The 21,075-nt window shown below is 41.6% G+C and overlaps 1 protein-coding gene across 1 annotated transcript in view; it reads right to left on the reverse strand.

The window, feature by feature from the left end:
- LOC119783753 (collagen alpha-1(XIV) chain-like) overlaps positions 1-9,395 on the reverse strand; it is a gene marked incomplete at its 5' end in the record, with an annotated part of 135,895 nt that extends 126,500 nt beyond the window's left edge. The window contains 2 exons of the mRNA XM_038285402.1: positions 3,952-4,067; positions 9,385-9,395. Of these exons, the coding sequence (XP_038141330.1) occupies positions 3,952-4,067; positions 9,385-9,395 (127 nt within the window). The remainder of the gene's footprint in view (positions 1-3,951; positions 4,068-9,384) is intronic.
- Between the last annotated feature and the right edge of the window lie 11,680 nt (positions 9,396-21,075).

The following is a 21,075-nucleotide window of genomic DNA, read 5'->3' on the forward strand; positions in this document are numbered from 1 at the left end:
GTTCCAAGAATTCATTCTGTGACTCTAACGTGTTGCTTCTTTTACAAAAACTAATTGTACACAATTATATGAAAAACCCTGTTACAGGGCTTTGCTTTTTGGCTCAGCTCTTTCTATCCCTTGATCCATCTCCCACTGCAACCTACCATTACCATCATTCATGAACAAGTCATAAAGCTAATTTAACTACTTTTCTTGAAACTAGGCTATTGCCCTGAGCCTCCCAGTATCCTTGTTACACTCCACATCTGTGGCCAGGAGGAACAGATCATAGCAGAAATGGCATCCTGCATAGAAGTGGCTGAAATTTGTTTTTTTCCGTTTGTTAGCTGGATCTAGCCTCTGAGGATAAGGTCAGGGCTGCATTATTCAGGTAAGCTCCTCTGCTAAACCCAGTCAGTTGAGATGGTTTAAGCATAGATTACATGTGGCTGTCTCTGTTTGGAGGGTCTGCGATCAACTTCCACTGGAAAGAGAACCAAAATCAACCTTGAAGTTACTAGAAGGTCGATATTTTGTTCTGCCCCAGGAGTAACTTGGTCTCCTGTAGAGTGAGCTGGAGAACGGCTGTAGCGAGAAGGGTGTCTCAGGTCACGAAGAAGTAGAAGACAGGGGAAAGATTATTCATAAATAATAAACCAGACATCTGTGAGGCTGAATCCTAATATTGTTAAGAAACTTCCTGACCTTTTGCAGAAGCATACTGGCATGTTAACACTTGGAGTGTCTCATGAAAAATGAAACAGCATAGAAATTATAGGGATGTATGAGAGCGTAATTGTTTTGTTCCTCTTTCCCTGAATTGTTTATTTACAGAGGACTGGCTACCTGAAGCCTTTGCTGCTACAGTACACTAAATATAGTATGAAATCTTCTTGTCAGCAGTACCGCTGTAAGCATGATAGTTTGCTGGTGTTCATGTTTAGGCACAAAAATCTGCCTTGTCTAATCACAGCCTCGGCCTACATTCAGTGGAGAATTGAAATAGGAGCCTCTGTTCATTTAAATCTAGTGTTAGCAGTTCAGGTGTAACGATCAGGTTTATCAGTGGTGTGTATGAAACGACACCACAAACTGGAGGCTTCATTGACAGTGAGAAGCAGCTGAATGCAGGTCAAAAGCGTGCGTCTGCCACGTCATAAATACATGTGCTAAAGTTAACATTTACAAATGGTTAGAATGAAAGCATCTGCAATGTCGGATAAATATTTACCTTAAGTCTGAGCAACTTTCAGCTCTTGGTCAGAAAGAGACTGAAACTTTAAATGTTGATGGAGGAGCATTCAAAGAAAAATAAGCCTCGAACTAAAACAAGTAGAATTGCCGTAAATTAAACGGATACTTTCAAAAACTGTACTGGATAAGCTGTATGTAGGGATGCAACAATACAGACACCTTCTGCAAAGTGTCTACCAGTTCAAGATCATTTGCAACACTTCCTTCCTCGTCTAGGTCACTCTTTTAGAGGGACTTCCTGACAATATCTAGACATTTAAGTGCTATACACAAACATCCTGAATGAGCGGAGCACTCTGTAATCCTTAAGCTTAAATCCTTTGCAACCAGATGTTGCAGCTTACAGAGGCAGACCCGGGAGACTTTAATGATTGTCATACCCTGACTAATGAAGAGACTGAACAGGAGAACGCTTCTTCCAGTGCGTGGGAGGTCGCTCTTGTTTAGCTGTGCCTGATTAAAATGATACTGTAAAAATTTAAAGAAATAAAGAAGGAAAAGCTGATCAGATTCAAGAGAACAAAACCATTGGCAAAATAATGTGGAGGAAACAGAAGTAAAACAAGAGATGTAATGAAGTAAGAGAGAAGATTGTATGGAATGGAGGAGAAAGATTCAAACTAAGGTTGTTTGATTGTTTGTTTGTTTTTTTATAAAGTTTGAGATCTCTAAACATTGTGCTTGTGGTTTATCTGAACTGAACATCCAGAATGTCCAGACACTCATGGACAAATCTACTTCCAGAGGTATAGGTAAAGAGAAGAAATAAATAACTCATATCTTTATAAGGCTGTTAGCAAGAGAACCTCTAAGTTCTCTATACTGTTTCTATTAACTAATTATACCATTAATGAAGTGTTTTGTGATTAGCATTAAATGTTGTGTGTTCATCGCTAAATGTGTTAGTAAACTGTTAATAACATCCAGTAATTACACTAGAGTGGCAGTACGAGCAGCTTTTGTTTCCATGGTTTAGAACCACTAGACGAGCTCTTTGATTGAGGGCTATTAATAGCATTTTTAACATTTTCATTCTTTATATGAGCCCATCAGCTTTTCAGCTTTACTATGACTGGGAATCCTAAAAAGACATACAAGCTCCTGACACATCTACATGTAGTTATGCAAACTGAGAAGAGCTAGATATTGAACCCTCCCTCTGCATTATGACCCCATGATAGCTTTCCACACAAGACAAGTTTGTAACAATAGATGCCAAATGCAAATAAACCCTTCCATGGTTTAATGAGCTACATAATGTTGGAAATAGAAACTCGGTCATTAGATTGAAAACAGAATATCACCAAGCTTAAAAAATAATGGTTTTAGCAGTTATCGTATCTTTCAGTCAGAGAATAAATATTAGCACTGGATATGTGTGATGTGTAGTCTGAGTTTTAATAGATCATTAAGAAGAGCATTGGTGATAGGAATTTCCGCAGGATTTCTGCACTCAGCTGGAAATACATGGGACTTTTTAAGTCATTTTTAGGTCTGGATAAGCTACAGTATGAAAGACATATAGAAAGGAAAAACTTTTTCCAAACTTCAATCACTAGTGGGTAAAGCAGGAGTCTTTAAGTCCACTACCTGGAAGCGACAGTCCTCCATTTACAGCTATCCCTGAGTGTAACCATTCATTTCAGTCAGGTCAGCTAAAAGATGCAGAACATCAGCTATGAAGAAAAGGGTGCAGAAACCCCTGGTATATAGATTTATTTTGTTTATCCAGTAAATGCATCAATATATCCACCTTATCCACGCATCCATTCATAATCCTGTTTATTTATCTATCCATTATCACTCTATTATCCATCTATCCATCTATTCATTCTCCATCCCGGTTATCCCAAGCAGCTATCTACGGATGAGAGGCAGGTAAACCCTGGACAGGTCGCCAGTCACTCTATTATCCATCATCTTCAAATGTCTAGTTTTCCTGATGTACCTTCTATATTTCAGCCTGCATCTTTTCAATGTTAAATATTTTTCTTAAAAGTGGGTTTAAAGAACAGAATCCTAAAAGTTTCCATCCGTTAATGTTTGGTAATTTTACATAAATCAATAAAGAGAAGCCAAGTTTAAGACAGCTAAAGCTGTCTTTCAGCGAGGAGCATCATTACTTATTATGTCATTAAACACAGCAGCTTCATGTTGACAGGAGCAAGTCAAAAAGTGCAGCTGGATATTTTACATTCTCTGATTAAAAAGCTCGCACAGACAAACCTCTTCTTGATGAGGCTCAGTTTGATCAAATTGAAATTAGACATCTAATTGCAAAGCACAATGAAGTGTGATGCATTGTGCAGCAAATTGCGATGAGAAATCACAACAGGATGAAGTGTGGCCTTACAACACGTTCATTACAATTGTGAGACATTAGCAGGAGGTGCCATGCTCCTGGCGGGAGAAAAGGTAAAATGATACCAAGATTCTATAATCATGGACCTGATGGGATCTGATCTGAGTCTGAGATTAATGGGGGAGAGATACAACAAAGGGAGCTGAAAGGGTAAAAACACAGCAGCAGGAAACGGAGGATGGTGTCTGATATGGAAGTGCTGGGGGTCTAAGAGGTGAGGCGTGGTGGGAGGAAAACATGAGGAATGAGTGGGTTTGCTGAGCATGATATGAAAAATCTGAATGACTCGGTACTGGGGGAATGTTACATGGATATTAGAAGTCGACAAAGAAAAATTACAAAGGAGTTCTTACCTTGACTCTCAGCCTTACTGGGGTGGCAGGAAACAAAGGCAAGCAAAACCAGCAAGGCCAGCAGACGCCACCTGACCTCTCCCATCAAAAACATCCTCAAAATTAGGTGTCTAGACCTGTATAGAAGAAGAAAAATGTCATTTTGAGTCAGTGAAGAAAAACGGCGTAAAGAAAACGAAAAGTAGTACCCTGAATGCCACAGAGCTGTTTGAGACTCAAGGGGGGTCAAGACCCACCTTACCCATGCAATTCCAACCCTCTCATCTAGAATCAGTTATTTATCCCCTAATCCACTTTTTTCTTCAATTACAGAGCAGCTTTCAGTAGTCTGGACAAGCCACAGAGCAGTGGTCAAGCCTCACGCCTACACAGAGTAGGTCAGGGAAGACACAGAGAACTTTGTTTGGAAGAAGGAAAGAGCTGAGAAATTAACAAAAGGTCAGACGAGAAGACACAGTGACAAAGAGGAGGACCAGAGTTTGACTAGCAGCCCAGAGACGAAACATTTGATAGGTTCTATTCTCTGACGGAAAAAGAGCAAACATGAAAGAATCCCTTCACTTTTCCTCCTAACTCCCCATTTTGCTGTTTAGTTTTTCTGCACCCCTCTGTCACATGCCTCATCTCCCAATCTGCCTCTCATTAAAGTCATCTTATCACAATTGTTGGGATCCACACAACCTGGCTGAGAATTAATAGAAAGCACGGACAGAAAAAATGTATTCAAAGTAAGAAAAACCCTGCACCTGTGCTAGTTAATGCAATAGTTATCCAGGATATTCTTCTGTGAAGGGGGCATACTAATAATAATAATAATAAAGCTAAAAGAACGATATAATAAAAAATTACTTTGATAAAATTAGAAACAAGCCAACTGTCAGTCAATACTTCAAAACTGTCAGCAAGCAGAGAATGTTTGCATGTAAAAGAGGAGCTGCAGCATCCTGAATGAGCTAAAGAGGCTGACTGATCCCATCGATAACATCACAGAAATCTGCTTTTAATGAATGAAATGTAATAAAACCATGGGTTATTATTTCCAGGTAATTTATTTGAAATGCTTGGTTGGTTTCACATCCTGGTGTAATTGAAAGAAACTTCTCTACCAAACACTGTTGACCTGTTTATTAAAATGCATAACTAAAACCAGGGTTTGACAAACATAACTATGGTCGTGGATCACTGAGCTTAGGAAGAGAGGTGTGGAAAGGACTGTTGGGACTGAATAAAATCTTGCCTATTTTTCTCAGGGGACTCATAAAGGTTTTTTACAAACAAAAAGGGGCCAGAAATTTGCATACCTGTTTCTACACAAAAGAGGTAATCAAAAAATAAATGTGAGGTCCTTACTGCAATTCTGACCCATACTTTCTGTTAGGATACAGGAGAAGCTAGAGACACAGATAGTGAGGTAAAGGATGAAGCTACACAGCATCCACCCCCCCACCCCCCGTTAAATAGGTGTTAAATAAAAGCAGGTCATTGCACACATCTTCAAAGTAGGAAGAAAGGGGAGGATAGCTGAGTGCATGGTTCTACAGAAACATAATAAAACATGGATAACCAGCACTCTGTGATATATATATGGCTTTAATAAATTTATAAATTGTAGATATGTATGAATTATATATTTAATATGGGGGAAAAAACTGTTTCTCCTACTGTACATGCCAGAGTCATTTTATTAAAGATGCAAGATCATCTGCAAATCTATACAGAGATTAGGAAATAGCTCATAATAAATATTAAATGTATAAATGCCATAGAGTGCTGGTAATTATTTTTTTACTCTTAAACTTTTGAGAATTCTGGCATTCCTGGCAACAGGCTCTTATTAGCAAAAGTAGCCCACTGGTGTTAAAGATATTCATCAACTTTCTGCGAAGCTTCTTTTATGTACAAAATAATTATTTAAAATGACATCTAAGATCAACAGTGCTAAACTAAATGTTGTTATTGAATACTTTGTTTTATTTGTCAGCCCACTACTGTTGCTACCACACATAGTTTTGTAACTCTACACTTCACTCATCCACACGTCTGTATCTGCTTTGGTTACACTGTTTTCTTTTTTATGTTTTTTTCTGTCTCTCTCCCTCTCCTACATGATTTCTGTTGTAACCTTGAACTAAAATTGGTCAGCCGGCTCATTTATATACACACTGACACTCATGAGGTACTATGCATTGACCAGTATGGCTATATTTGGAAGTATAGAGGGCAGAACCTTGCATACAATGGCAATTTACATGGAGGTAAGGAAGTGCAAGGTGTGTTCTCTTTTTGGATTTTTGCTAAAAACACACAGATCTTAGGGATTTTCTAAAAAGGCACCAAAGAAAGTTAAAGCCACCAATGCTTTGACATCATCCACTCACTTCAGAAGAGGTTGGATGAAACATGGACTGTTTGGCTTTCCAAACTTTTTGGAGATAAATCTAACAGTCAGTTGCCTAACAGATAAACTGAAAGAGAACTGAACCGTGAGGGACTGCAAAGGAAAGGTAAGCTAAATTAAGAATTCTTAATCGTCTTCTCTGGGAGTGTATAGTTAACAATTGTTCTTTATGCCAAGGAGAAACCCAACAAATATACTTTAACTAGTTCACAATTACAGCTTCAGCTTTAATAATGCACTTGAAATATAAACGTAAGTAAAAAAAACGTATTATTTTGGGTTTATTTCAAACAATATGGACTTGGAGACTAAAATAAAAGGGAAAAATAGAAAAAGAGAAAATTTAAATGAGAGGGAATCATAAGAACAGAGGAGGGAGAGAAGGATAAAGAAACAGAATTTAAGTGTTCTGTAAAAAAAAAGAAATAAAACTTCTTTCCTGCATGGTATTTAAGCACCAATTTAATGCAGTTCTTTTAATCCTCAGTAGTTAGAAATAGCATATAAGAATAGTGTGGCCAGCAATATCCAGAGCTAAAAGGCCCAGAAGTACAAAAATAACAAAACCTTTACAAAGAGTTGCTAAAGGGACGTCATCAAAACCCTAATAAATGCTGATTCTGTGATATATAGACGTTTAAAACCAAACAAGAAAGTCTCCAAAATCCTGTTTCTTTCAGGAAGTTATTTAAGTGAATGAAGTAAATTGGAACAGACTCAAACTGATTGAAGCTTAGCAAGGAGCAAAAACAGATGGATCATTTACAGAAGAAGGGATAAATGACCCGATGGACAGAACAGATTGGTTCGAACCTTACAAACAAATAAGTAAGGGCGATTGCTATCAATGTCCATCAGGTCTTTCTGGTTTGTTGACTAGTAAAATAAAATTGATGGGTTTGTTCAGAATTTTATTAATTTGCCATCCATCCATCCATCCATCCATCTTCTAACACGCTTAATCCCAAGCGGGGTTGCGAGAGGTGCTGGTGCCTATCTCCAGCTGTCAAAGGTCCAGAGGCAGGGTACACCCTGGACAGGTCACCAGTCCATTGCAGGGCAACAGAGAGACAAAGAGGACTAACAAACATTTATGCACATCTAAGGAGAATTTAGAGAAGCCAATTCACCTAACGTTCATGTTTTTGGACTATGGGAGTAAGCTGGAGTACCCGGAGAGAACCCACGCATGCTCAGGGAGAACATGCAAACTCCATGCAGAAAGAATCAAACCCAGAACCTTCTTGCTGCAAGGCAGCAGTGCTACCCACTGCTCCACTGAGCGGCCCCTAAAGATAACAGAAAACCATTAATATAAAAAACTACAGCAAAGGTTAAAATCATACCAAGAACGCTAAAAAGAGATAACTGAAATAAATGCCAAGGAAGAATTAAACTAAAAGGTAATTGGAAAAAATATATAAATCTTAATGTCAGGGTTTGGTAGTGGTTTGGAGGACCCAAATGCAAAGGCAGAGAGGCTGAGGTGAATACTTGTAGTTTTAATGATGAAAATGGTTAACAAAAGCAGGAATCCAAAAAATCGAACTAAAAATGTAACAGACCAGAACCACGGAGACGTCAAGGGAAAACACGTACAAGGAGCCAGGGAGAGACGAGGTGAGATGACAACAGCGATGACAGGACCAGCAACAACAAAGAACCAACAAAGAGTGAGAGCAGAGGGAGAGCATATAGCTGACAGAGACAAAGGGAGGGCTAACGAGCTGACAAGGAGCAGGTGTGAGAGGAGAGAGCGAGGGAGCCAAGGGGAAAGGAACACACACACAAGAGGGCAACAGAGGACAACAGAAAAACATGAGAACTAACATAAATCTAGAAATTACAACAAAAAAGGAATTAAACCAATAAAACTGGGGAACATGGAGCAAAGTAAAGCACAATATAACCAAAACCATGACACTTAAAAGCAAACACAGAATAACAAAAATTAAAGCATAGCTGACATGGACATAATTTTTTGGGGGGGAACAAGTCGACATGTCCCCAGCAACGTCGGTTTGGTCCCCTGCACATTTTACTGTCCAAAAATAATGTTACGCTACAGTACACAGATATTGGTCGAGCACTAGGACCAAGTGGCTCAAACTAAAGCCCACTTTGCTGAGTTTAGATGGCCCACCAGCTCCTGATTGGCCCATCGTCTTTTCTTGTGTGATTGGCTGTCACCGCTGTGACTCCTGAGAGGCTCACTTTACAAACATCTTATGTACCACTGAGTCGGGTCTGTGGTCCTTGCATCCCCCCCAACTTCTGAAATCAAAATTTCATCCGTGATAGCTGACAACCCAGAGTGAAAACTTGAACAGAACCAAAAAGTCCAGAAAAGCAGATCATGACACATGGTGGGGGGGAAGAAATAGAGCATCTCCATGCAGCAAAAACAGATGGTTTTTGTGAAAATTTCTAAATGATAGGGTTTGTTTCTCAGGAATAATATTTAAATCAATCCAAATATACAGTAGATCAGATATCTGTTCTATATATCTGTTATAGGGTTTATTTAATGACACACATATAATGCATTTATATATTTAGACAGCCACATATTTGTTACCTGGTGAAAATTCCCCACCATATGCTATTTTATAGGGACTTACAGGTACTGTACTTGTGGGGACCAATGACTGGTCCTCATGAGGATAACTTCTCTTTTTAGGTTAGAGGTTAGATTTAAGACTTATGTGTGAATTAAGTTTAGCTCAGGTTTAGGCTAAGGTATGTTTTGGTAAAGATTAAATTAGGGTCTGGTTAAGGCTATTGAAGTAAATGCACAATGAATGGATAACGGGAAAGATAAGAAAAGGGACATATTGTCTGTGTTTGTATCTGTGAGTGGGTGCACAATAATTTTTCACAAGACAGCTTTGATTTGAGAACAATAGATCATATTTTAAAAACGAAGGAAAACATGAGAAGGTTTGTCCAAAAATAGTCCTCCCTTACACACAGAGGAGAGCTACAACAAAAACAAAGATCAGTCAGAAAATGAACAGGTTTGGTTTTAAACCCACCATTCTTCTCTTCATATAATTCTTAACACGACAAAGGCTTCCACTGCTCTGCATCAATCTTTGGGAATAATAAAAGGCAGATATTCCACCCTGTAATAATGAAAAGCAGATTTCAAGCGTCACTCTGATTACTGTTTAATCTGTTTATTTGGCAAATATGCTCTTTAATATAGTGTGCTGTGAATAGTTTGAAATCATTCACTAAAATTGTTAGGAAGTAAAACATAGATAGAACATTTTAAAATGCAGTGGTGTATTGCCCATCCATAAATGCAAAACCCAACCAAACACTTTTAGATATATAATTTTTGAGTTCTATCAATTCAGCTTATTTAGCCATTATGCCATTAGTTTGCATCCTAAAATTACACCACTACTTCCCCTAAGTGCTGTTTCCTCGTACATCTAAAGCATTAAAAAAATTTAGTTAGCAAAAATCTCTGGCTTTTGATTTAATTGTGCCAGCCATATTTGGCCAAGTTCTGAAACTTTCTCTAGGCACCCCTGGAAAATATATACATATAAAATATATAGCCTACATTATATATTTTTTTTCTTTTTTTGCGCAAAAATTATCCATTATATTGAAAAAAACAGACCTTAAAGGTCCAAATGAATTTCCCAATTACACTAATTGAAGTGTCATGAAAAGCACAGGTGCGTCTTTGTTTTTCTATTAAGCCCATGGCTGTTTGATTTAAAGTTTCCAAGCAATATTTGATCCAAAAATAATGATGTTTATATGCTGAGTGTTGCTCTGCTGAAAGACTCATTGGTATAAATCAAATCGCGTTCCTACCTCTATAGTCTCATGAATTCAAAGCGTCCTATTATCTCCAAAGGAGATCCTCTGAATACCAAAAGCGTCTGAGGGCTCCCGCTGCTTCCTCCTGACGCGCTCGCTTTTCTCTCGCTCCTTTCGGGACGCGGTCAGTCTGGAGAGTGGGTGTTTCTCTCCTTGTTATTCAGACATCCCTCCCTTCGACTGATCCTCCTTGTCCCAACCCTTTCCTTTGGCAGGGTGCATTTCAGAAGGGGAGTAAATGATAAAGCAGTGGCACTGCAGATGTCCTCCCTCCAGGTTCCTGATCGTCTCTAGGGGCTCCTTCAATGAGCCTCCTCGGACCCAGCTGGTCACTTCTGTGTTGCCTCGCAGGGGGACTGTGAGGGGAGCTCTCCCTGCGCTTGGAGCAGGTGCCTGGCCATGCCCTGCTGCGCTGCAAGCTTTGATTTTAAAGGAGCATTGACGCTGCTTTCCAATCGGAACTGAGAACACACAGATGCGCCTGAGCTGAGCTATTTAAAGTTGTTTATTCTGAAAAATTCTGATTTCATTGAGCTTGTTCCAACAGCTCAAACAACACCTATACTGTATAATTATGAAGACTGTTTCGATCAATATTCTCGTTATAAGAAAAAGTGCAAAAGAGGGCAAATTATCAATTGATTTCTTTATTTGTTTTTGAAAATATTATTTTAAATAACTTCTACTTTGAAACAATATTTGAGATTTTAGGGAGCAGGTTTTACTGGTAAAATAAATGTCCATACTATATTTGGCATTTAATGTTCGTTCAATTCGTAAAATTGAATATTTTTTATTATCATTTTGTTAAAATGTCACTATTTACCAGCTTTAGCCATTATATTCTGTTCTGAAGTTTAGAAGCCTATTCTGCCCCAAAAACCTTCAATTTCTGGGACAAATCTTTTCCCCAAAGAGTATATGTATTTGGTTTTCCATGATGTTCATAGTTGCCTACAACTGTTTTAGCAGATGAATGTGGCACAATTGCATCCTGGTGCCCAAAGATGATCCAGACCTTAGGAGGTTCAGAATTCAAGCAGGTCTCTTCTCAGAAAACTATCCCTTGTCCAAAGCAAAGAAGACAATGGAGAAGAGCCATCAGAAAGTAAGGAAGTGTTGCAGTATAGATGAACAGCACAGACAAGGAGCATGTATAATCCCTTATACATTATTCTGTGGCTTCATGAAAGTTTAATATGTATTATTTGTTTTCTAATCAATTAGTGGTTTAAAAAATGACAGACAGCAATAGAAAGATAAGATCTTAGGGTTTTCTTAGAGATTGCTCACAAAATTGTCTGTTCTTTATCTGGTTTTAAATTAATATAAAGATATACAAATCAGATAGCAGAGACTCCACCATGTTATTTTGATATGTTTGTGAAACCCAAAAAGCATTGAATACCTTTAAAAACCTTTATTCCCTTTTAACGTTTTGCACATCTTCATCTGTTGTTCCTGCACAAATGAAAGGATGTTTGTTGCTAATAAAAAACAAGACAAGGACAATGATCAATATGCAGACAGAATCAGTCCAAAGCTTAAATGAGCCCCACTAACAAGACCCCTAAAGCCTGCTAATCCTTTAAATTCAATGTAGGTGGAACTATTCAGAGAAATGGGAATTGACTTCAGTGAATTGAAGAGTCACTAAAAAAATCCTCCTCTGCCATCTCAGCCAAAATGTATTCACTTCAGAAGAGAAGTTAACCAGACATTCCAAGCAGAGTCAACAAGCAGAAAGAAAACTACAGAGATGTGCATATCAGAACATATTTTAAACTGGCCTCTGTGGAGCACTTATAAATTAAAACTTGCTCAGCAATATAAAAATATTTTTTGCAAATATACAAAAAAACGTGCATCACGGGTTCTTGCTATATCATTTGTGCTTCTATTGTATTTTGTTAAATTATTCTTGAAACAGTAAAAAAAAAAAAAAAAGTCCACATACTAGTGCTTTTATGCACACTGACAGCTGGAGCCAGTCTCTTGTGTGTTCACATATTTGACCAAAAAAGCTGATTCTGTTCCCATTTCACTCTCTCCACTAGCTTTGTCCCAATCAGGGTCAAAGGAAAGCTGAATCCTTTCCCAGCAGGCACAGGGTGGGTGATAATGACAGCCAAGGGCAGGTCACTAGTCCATCAGAACAATGTTTTTCAACCCTGGTCCTCAAGGCATACTGCCTTGCATGTTTTAGATGTTTCTCTGCTTCAACACACCCGATTTAGATGATTCAGCAAACCCTGTTTTGATAAAAATGTTTAAGGTAAATAAAATTGCAGGTTCAAGGTCAATCTTGGGTTGTCAGCCACTACTTACTGATCCAAACACTTAATTCTACAATTCTGCAATAAAAGTCTGAACTTTTCCTTTAAATGAAAATAAAAATCACAATGAATCAGTGTTTTCCTCTGTGGGTCTGGTCCTGTCTGTGTTACTCAGCCCCTATGGCTTCAATTCTATCAAAGAGACTTTGCAGCTTGCCCTGAGGGGTTAAAAGTGGGAGTCATGGGAAAGGGAGACCACTGAAATGCACCCATTGCTGGCTGAGTTAAACCCCTGCATAGCTTTGTTCCAGGTGTGTCTCTTGAGTCCAAACGGACATACATGCATGCCTTATGCAAACAACTGTCCAGTGCCTGCACACACTATAATCAAGGGAAGAAGGATGGTGCTCCTCTTTACTTCCTCTTTTCCTGTCCACCTGTCATCATCTTTTTATTTATCAGCTGCCCAGTTGGCAGCAGACCAAAAACTAATACAAGACTTAGTTTCATCCTTTTATCTGGTAGAATATACTTCTCAACAACATGTTTGGTTTTATTTTGCATTATCTTGCAAATATTCATCCCATTATTCATGATTTATTTGACACATTTTGATGGAATACAAAGTTAACTGAAACAAAAGATGTTTTATTAATTAATATCATAACCAATAATTCAAATTTCAGTTTAAAAAGAAAACACTTTCAATATTGTCATTATCCTCAGTAAAATTCTTCAAATGATTCTTAAATTTCTCATCACATTCTAAAAATGTTCTTGTTTTAAGGTTTAATAGAGGAATTTGTGAATCTATCATAGAATTATAGATATCAGATAACTTTCTGTTATAATTCATGATGAAAGTAAACGTAATTTAAAGACCTTAAGAAAAAAGTTAGGAGATCGTCCCAATATTTGATAAATACAAGTATGTCAAGTTATTGTTTTCCCTGTCTATAAAAACAATGTAAAGCAAAGAGACATCAATTTAACAAAAATATCTTAGAGCAGCAAGTGAGACCTCCTCACCTTTTGTTGCACATTGCAAGTGAGAAGGCTGGAAAAGGGCAGTAACAGCTTTCATTTGAGGGGGGTAAATGTGGCTTTGTTGCCGTCTCCCGCTTCATCTGGGAAGTCTGAGTAGATACTTCCAGACTTCCCTCTTCTTAGACCTTCTCTAACTCTGCTGAGGGAAGCATAAGGGGCTCTCAGGTCAGTGGTGAGGACATAGTCCTGGGCCTCCACCCGGTGGGACGTGCCTGGATCACCGGGTGGAGACGTCCAGGAGGCATCTGAAAAAGATGTCCTCAGTTGACTCCTTTCGTTTTTATGTGGGGGCGAAGCGGCTCTACTTTACCATTCTGCAGCTTTCTGATGTGTCTCTTGCCTTACACAGTTTAATACAATTGCTAAACTACTATACTAGCATGCAGTTGTTAAGGATCAAAGCTACAACTTCCCAGATCAGAACTACAACTCCCAAGTCAGAGTATCAGATTACGGATGTGTTTGGATGCAGTCCATCTCCGATATTACATCCTCAAGCCGCAGCACCTTTAAAACCATCAGAAGACATTTTTCTCTTTCTCTTCCCCTGGACTCGGTCTGATGCAAGAAGGGAACCCAACATCCCAGCTAGACACCAGAATTGCACATGGTGCAATCTCCAGAAACATGATCCATTTTATTTGTCGAAAGGGACCATATCCCTCTTTGAAGAAGCACTGAGCTGAAAACCCAGCGCAACCTTGCTGATATTGCCCATTTATACAATAGATGAGGAGTTTCTTGGCCCGCCAGATTTAGGGCCTTGGGCATTGATCGAGGCTAGACCAACTCGCAGGCAAAAAAGATTTTGGGCGCTGGCGGGTGGGGCAAGTTTACTAGGCTAGCGTTTATTGGTAATTATCAAAGACCACTGTCACACATCTCTTTGCTATATATAATGTATGCTGCTAAGCTGATGGGCATCCTTTCAGTGCATCACAACAGCTTAACTAATGAACTGAATATTATCAACAACTCTTCCTCATGTACTCCTTTGAACTCTTCTATTATTGATTATTTCATGTTGTCTTTGCTTATTCTTGTAGATCAGGGGTCGGCAACTTGGCTCCAGAGTAACATGCGGCTCATTAATGCCCCCCTTGCAGCTCCCTGGAGCTACCGGTAATTCAAGAATGTATAAAAATGGAAAAAGATGGATTTTTTTGTATGTTTGAATTTGGTGTGCTGGATGTCAAACAAACATTAATTGTGTTTTTCAATGCTGTACACATTTGTATAATAAATAAATGTAAACAATAAATGTCAAATTTCTGCCAATGAAGATTTGTGTCATAGCCTGCAACACATGTTTGGGCGGGGTGCCAGGTAGGTGGCTGTTGTAAACAAAGTGGTGGGTGTGTCTTGGGTCATGGATCCCAAAGGGAAAAAAGGAATATAGCAGATGAGAACAGAGGATTCAAAGAAGAATGAACTGAATCATTTGCTTTCATTACCAATGCGGAAGGATCGTCTGCATTTTTGACTTGGGTAGTTGTCAGACAATAACAAGAGTAATTTGGAAAGGAATTTCCAAGGAAGGCATGCTAAATTTACAGCTGATCACAAAGTTTGGAGTGAGATAAAAAAAAAGAGCAATTGCAGAACTTCTTGATAAATTAAAGGAGCGCAAAGATAGATTTAAGAAAAGGATTACTTCTCCAAACTCCACTACTGCTGCTAGTTTTGTTGCAAGCATAGAAAACTGTCCATAGATCGAACAGGTAGCACTCTTATGCAAGTAGGTGAACTATCTTCCATTTTCTTCCCCAAAATAAAAATAACAATAAAAAATCTGGTTTCTTTATTGTGTGTCTATAATTTCATCAATGCACAAAAACCTAATACTGTTGGAAGCTGGAGAAGTACCTCTCTTCTCCAGCAGAGTCCGCTGTGGATCCTCCTGAGCAGAGCCCTCTGCACAGCTGCTGCTCGTTACCATCATCAGGAGGACCCTCTACTTAAGCTGTCTTCAGACCTTGCCTCAACGCCGCAGTGTTGAGCCAGTTGGTTAGCACCTAAGCCCTGAACCTCTGAGAACTTTGCTTGCTCTGAGATCCTGACAGGATCCTAATCTTGTCTCTGTTTTTCCAGGAAAATCTGATCCTCCTTCGTGAAGCTCTGGAAGAACTTAACCCACCGAGCCTGCCCTCAGAGCCAAACCTGAAGACTTCCCCTGGATTCTCTTGCAGCTCTGGACCAAGAGCTGGAGATCCTAAGTCAAGGTCAGCTACCTTTCAGAAGCAAGACGCTGAAGCAGCTAACGGACTCAGCTAATCAGACTCTCTCCAGTTCCAACAACCTTCCTCTCCAAGATCCATTCAAGGACCCACAAGGTACAAACCAGAGACTATCAAAGGACAAACCGCTAAGAGCCCAGCTAACTAACTGTCTTCCTCACAGACTCCGGTGAACCCGTTTGCCCAGGACCATAACCAGAACATACTATCGTTGGATTGACTTCAATAAACTCTGTTAACTTTTCATCTGTTTCCTGTGTCGTGGTGTTCTGCATAATTGGGTCACATTAGTGTACCGATCATGACAGAACACTGCGGCCAAACACAAGGCCCAGCAGATCACTTCACCCGCCACTTGGAAGAGCAGGCGGCCCAACTAAATGGACATGCCTTGGCCTTACGTGAGCTAAACACCCGCATTGAAATGCAGAACCAGGTAATTCAAGGCTATGCTAATTACTTTAATAGTGCTAACGCCATACCGGCAGCGCAACCATTTCCGGGTCCAGTTCCACCTCCGCGGTCACCAGCAGTGACGTCATCAGAGTTCCGCCCAAGCCTCCCTGAAAAATTCTCCGGTAATATGAAGGATTGCAGAGGATTTTTATTTCAGTGCAGATTATTGTTCCAGAACTCTCCCAACAGTTTTTCGACGGACTTTAAGAAAATAACCTTTATTCTCTCTCAACTAACAGGAAGAGCTTTGGAGTGGGCCCAGGCCAGATTTCCCCTCAGATGAAAGTCTCAACTGCCGATACTCTGATTTCATTTCTGAGTTCTCCCAGATTTTTAATCAAGAAACTGATCAAACAATTGACTCTCGTGCTCTGTTCAGTATTAAGCAGGGAGACTCATCTGTGGCTGATTTTTCGATCAACTTCCGGGTTAAGGCAGCGGCTTCCGGATGGAATCAAAGTGCTCTGAAGGGAGCTTATTTCATGGCCTTAAATGAGAATATTAAAGACGAACTGGCAACTCTCGACGAGCCAGCCTCCCTTGAGGATCTAATCAAACTGACAATTAGATTGGACAACAGAATTAGAGCCAGAAGCAGCTCCAAGTTAAGAAATTCTGGGTCTCATGCCTCTACATCTGCTTCAAATATTATGACTGTTTCTTCTCCTCCCACAGGGCGACCTAAAGCCCAGTCCCTCCCTCTGCCTGTTCAGGCTTCACATTCTGATGGTACGGAGGTCGAACCTATGCAGGTGGGACACACTCGGCTTACTCCTGAGGAGAGGCAAAGACGTTTTTTGAGCAGACTTTGCATCTATTGTGGTGAAAGTGGACATTTCATTGCTTCCTGCCCGGCTAAATCAAAAGGCAGGGCCCGCCAGAGGATCTGAGGAGTCTGGCGGGCCAAACCAACTCTAAGAAATCTCCTCGATTGATGCTTCCTGCCACTTTGTTTTGTGATAATCAGAACCTCTCCTTTTCTGCCTTTATTGACTCAGGCTGTGAACGGAACCTCATAGACTCTAACCTTGTTCAACAGTTGATGATTGAAACTGTTCCCCTTTCTCAACCTCTCCGTGTCTCTGCCATTGATGGGAAAAATCTCCACCAAGTTACTCATCAAACTCAACCCCTCGAGCTCCTCCTCTCAGGTAACCATCGTGAAACTATCACATTTTTTGTCATTCCCTCCGCATGTTCCCCGTTGGTGCTCGGATTCGAATGGCTGGAGAAACACAATCCACGCATTAATTGAACCGAACGTCACGTGGAAGCATGGTCTACGTCATGCCATGAGACTTGTCTTCGGTCGGCAGCCCCCGTGGTGGGGCCTCCTAGAGGGGGGGAGGAGATGGACTCCCCTGACCTATCTTCAGTCCCCTTTGAGTACCATGACTTGGCCCCGGTCTTCAGTAAGGTCAGTGCTACGTCCCTTCCACCACATAGACCATATGACTGTGCAATTGAGTTGTTACCTGGAGCACCGTTACCCAGCAGCCGTTTATACAACATCTCCAAACCAGAACGAGAGACAATGGAGAAGTATATTAACGAGTCTTTAGCTGCTGGAATTATTCGTCCGTCCTCTTCTCCTTTGGGTGCTGGTTTCTTTTTTGTTGGCAAGAAGGATGGTTCATTAAGACCATGCATTGACTACAGAGGGTTGAACCAAATCACTATAAAGAATAAGTACCCTCTACCTCTCCTAGCCTCAGCTTTTGAACCAGTTCAGGGGGCAACAGTCTTCACCAAACTGGATCTGAGAAACGCATATCATCTCCTCAGAATCAGAGACGGTGATGAATGGAAGACTGCTTTCAAGACACCATTAGGTCAGTTCGAGTACCTGGTGATGCCTTTTGGTTTAACTAACGCCCCCGCCTGCTTTCAAGCACTAGTGAATGATGTTCTCAGAGATTTTTTAAATGTGTTTGTCTTTGTCTATATAGACGACATACTCATTTATTCACGGAACTTAACTGATCACAAGAAACATGTCCGCCTGGTGTTACAGAGGCTACTGGAGAACAAGTTATTCGTCAAGGCAGAAAAATGTGAATTCCACCAACCATCAGTGACCTTTTTGGGGTTTGTGCTCGAGGGCGGGCAGGTTAAGCCTGCTGAGGACAAGATAAAGGCGGTATTGGACTGGCCGATTCCTGAAACTCGAAAACAGCTTCAAAGGTTTTTGGGGTTCGCCAATTTTTACCGTCGTTTCATTAGAAATTATAGCCAGACGGCTCAACCTCTGACCTCTTTAACTTCGGTTAAGAGGAATTTTCAATGGACTCCCGAAGCTCAGTCTGCTTTTGACAAACTGAAATCTTTGTTTTCCAGAGCACCGGTGTTAATTCAGCCTGACCCTTCTAAACAGTTCATCCTCGAGGTTGATGCTTCGGATTCTGGCGTCGGAGCCGTCCTTTCCCAGAGACTCGACTCAGATCAAAAGATTCATCCATGTGCTTTTTTCTCCCGCAGACTCTCATCAGCAGAACAGAACTACGGTGTTGGAGATCGAGAACTATTAGCCATTAAGTTGGCGTTGGAGGAGTGGAGACACTGGTTAGAGGGAGCTGAGCACCCGGTTCTAGTCTGGACTGACCACAAGAACCTTGCTAGCATCCAGTCTGCCAAACAGGCCAATCCTCGTCAATCCAGGTGGTCCATTTTCTTCTCTAGATTTAATCTTGTTATCTCCTACAGACCCGGATCAAAGAATGTGAAACCAGACTCCCTCTCGCGCCTATACTCCGTCGATCAACCCGAGACTCCAGAGCCAGTCCTCCCGGCCTCTTGTACTGTGGGAGTCGTGAACTGGGAGATCCCCGATCTCATTAACTCCGCCCTGGCCACGGAACCCGACCCAGGTAACGGTCCGGCTAACAGAACTTATGTCCCGTCTTCCGTCAGGTCCAGGCTCATTCAATGGATGCACACTGCCAAATTCTCGGCTCACCCTGGAGTCAGTAGAACCATCGCTCTCATCACCAGACGCTTCTGGTGGCCCACTCTCCACAGGGACGTAAAGGAATATGTGCTGGCCTGCCCCATTTGTGCTAGAAACAAGGCCTCGCATCAGCCACCCTCTGGTCTGCTTCAACCTCTTCCGATCCCTTCACGTCCATGGTCCCACATTGCCATAGATTTCGTCACTGGTCTCCCCGTCTCTCGAGGTATGTCCACAATACTCACCATCGTTGACCGTTTTTCCAAGTCCTGTCATTTAGTCCCTCTCAGGAAGCTCCCCTCGGCGTTCCAGACTGCTCAGCTTCTCGTGAAACACGTCTTCAGATTACATGGCATTCCCCAGGAAATCCTATCAGACCGTGGTCCTCAATTTATCTCACAAGTTTGGAAAGCCTTCTGTTCAGCTCTGGGTTGTAAGTCTGCTTTGACTTCAGGTTATCATCCACAATCCAACGGTCAGACCGAGCGCATGAACCAGCACCTTGAATCCACCCTCCGCTGCCTAACTTCCAACAACCCCACCGACTGGAGCCAGTATCTCCCTTGGATTGAGTACGCCCATAACTCCCAGAGATCCGCTTCCACCGGCCAGTCACCCTTTCAGGTCAGTCATGGATACCAACCACCACTTTTTCCCGCAGATGAAAAGGAGATATCAGTCAGGACGATCAACCAACACATCCGCCGCTGTCAAAGGGTTTGGAAGGAAACCATCACCACTCTCAACAGATCATCAGAAACCTCCAAACGTTTTGCCGACTCTAAGAGACGTCCCGCTCCTGAGTACACCATCGGACAGGAGGTATGGCTGTCTACCCGGGACATTCCCCTCAAGGGAATGTCTCGGAAACTGTCTCCCAGATTCATCGGTCCGTTTAAGGTTTCCCAGGTCATCAGTCCCTCCGCAGTCCGTCTCCAGCTACCTCCGAGTCTACGCATCCATCCCACCTTTCATGTGTCTCAGGTCAAGCCCGTAGTCTCTAGCCCTCTGTGCCCGCCATCCGACTCCCCACCACCCGCCCTGGAAGTCGATGGTCACCCTGCATTCACCGTCCGTCGCATCGTGGACTCCCGTCGGCGAGGTCGCGGCTGGCAGTACCTCGTCGACTGGGAGGGCTACGGACCTGAAGACCGTCAGTGGGTTCCCGGCTCTTACATCCTCGATCCTTCCCTGATCGAGGAGTATGAGCGTTCCTGCCCATCTACTTCCTCCGGACCGCCAAGGGGCGGTCGTTGAGGGGGGGGGTACTGTTGGAAGCTGGAGAAGTACCTCTCTTCTCCAGCAGAGTCCGCTGTGGATCCTCCTGAGCAGAGCCCTCTGCACAGCTGCTGCTCGTTACCATCATCAGGAGGACCCTCTACTTAAGCTGTCTTCAGACCTTGCCTCAACGCCGCAGTGTTGAGCCAGTTGGTTAGCACCTAAGCCCTGAACCTCTGAGAACTTTGCTTGCTCTGAGATCCTGACAGGATCCTAATCTTGTCTCTGTTTTTCCAGGAAAATCTGATCCTCCTTCGTGAAGCTCTGGAAGAACTTAACCCACCGAGCCTGCCCTCAGAGCCAAACCTGAAGACTTCCCCTGGATTCTCTTGCAGCTCTGGACCAAGAGCTGGAGATCCTAAGTCAAGGTCAGCTACCTTTCAGAAGCAAGACGCTGAAGCAGCTAACGGACTCAGCTAATCAGACTCTCTCCAGTTCCAACAACCTTCCTCTCCAAGATCCATTCAAGGACCCACAAGGTACAAACCAGAGACTATCAAAGGACAAACCGCTAAGAGCCCAGCTAACTAACTGTCTTCCTCACAGACTCCGGTGAACCCGTTTGCCCAGGACCATAACCAGAACATACTATCGTTGGATTGACTTCAATAAACTCTGTTAACTTTTCATCTGTTTCCTGTGTCG

Source organism: Cyprinodon tularosa, unplaced genomic scaffold (assembly GCF_016077235.1).
Source record: "Cyprinodon tularosa strain WSP-4 unplaced genomic scaffold, ASM1607723v1 ctg210, whole genome shotgun sequence".
NCBI classification, from domain to species: Eukaryota; Metazoa; Chordata; class Actinopteri; order Cyprinodontiformes; family Cyprinodontidae; genus Cyprinodon; species Cyprinodon tularosa.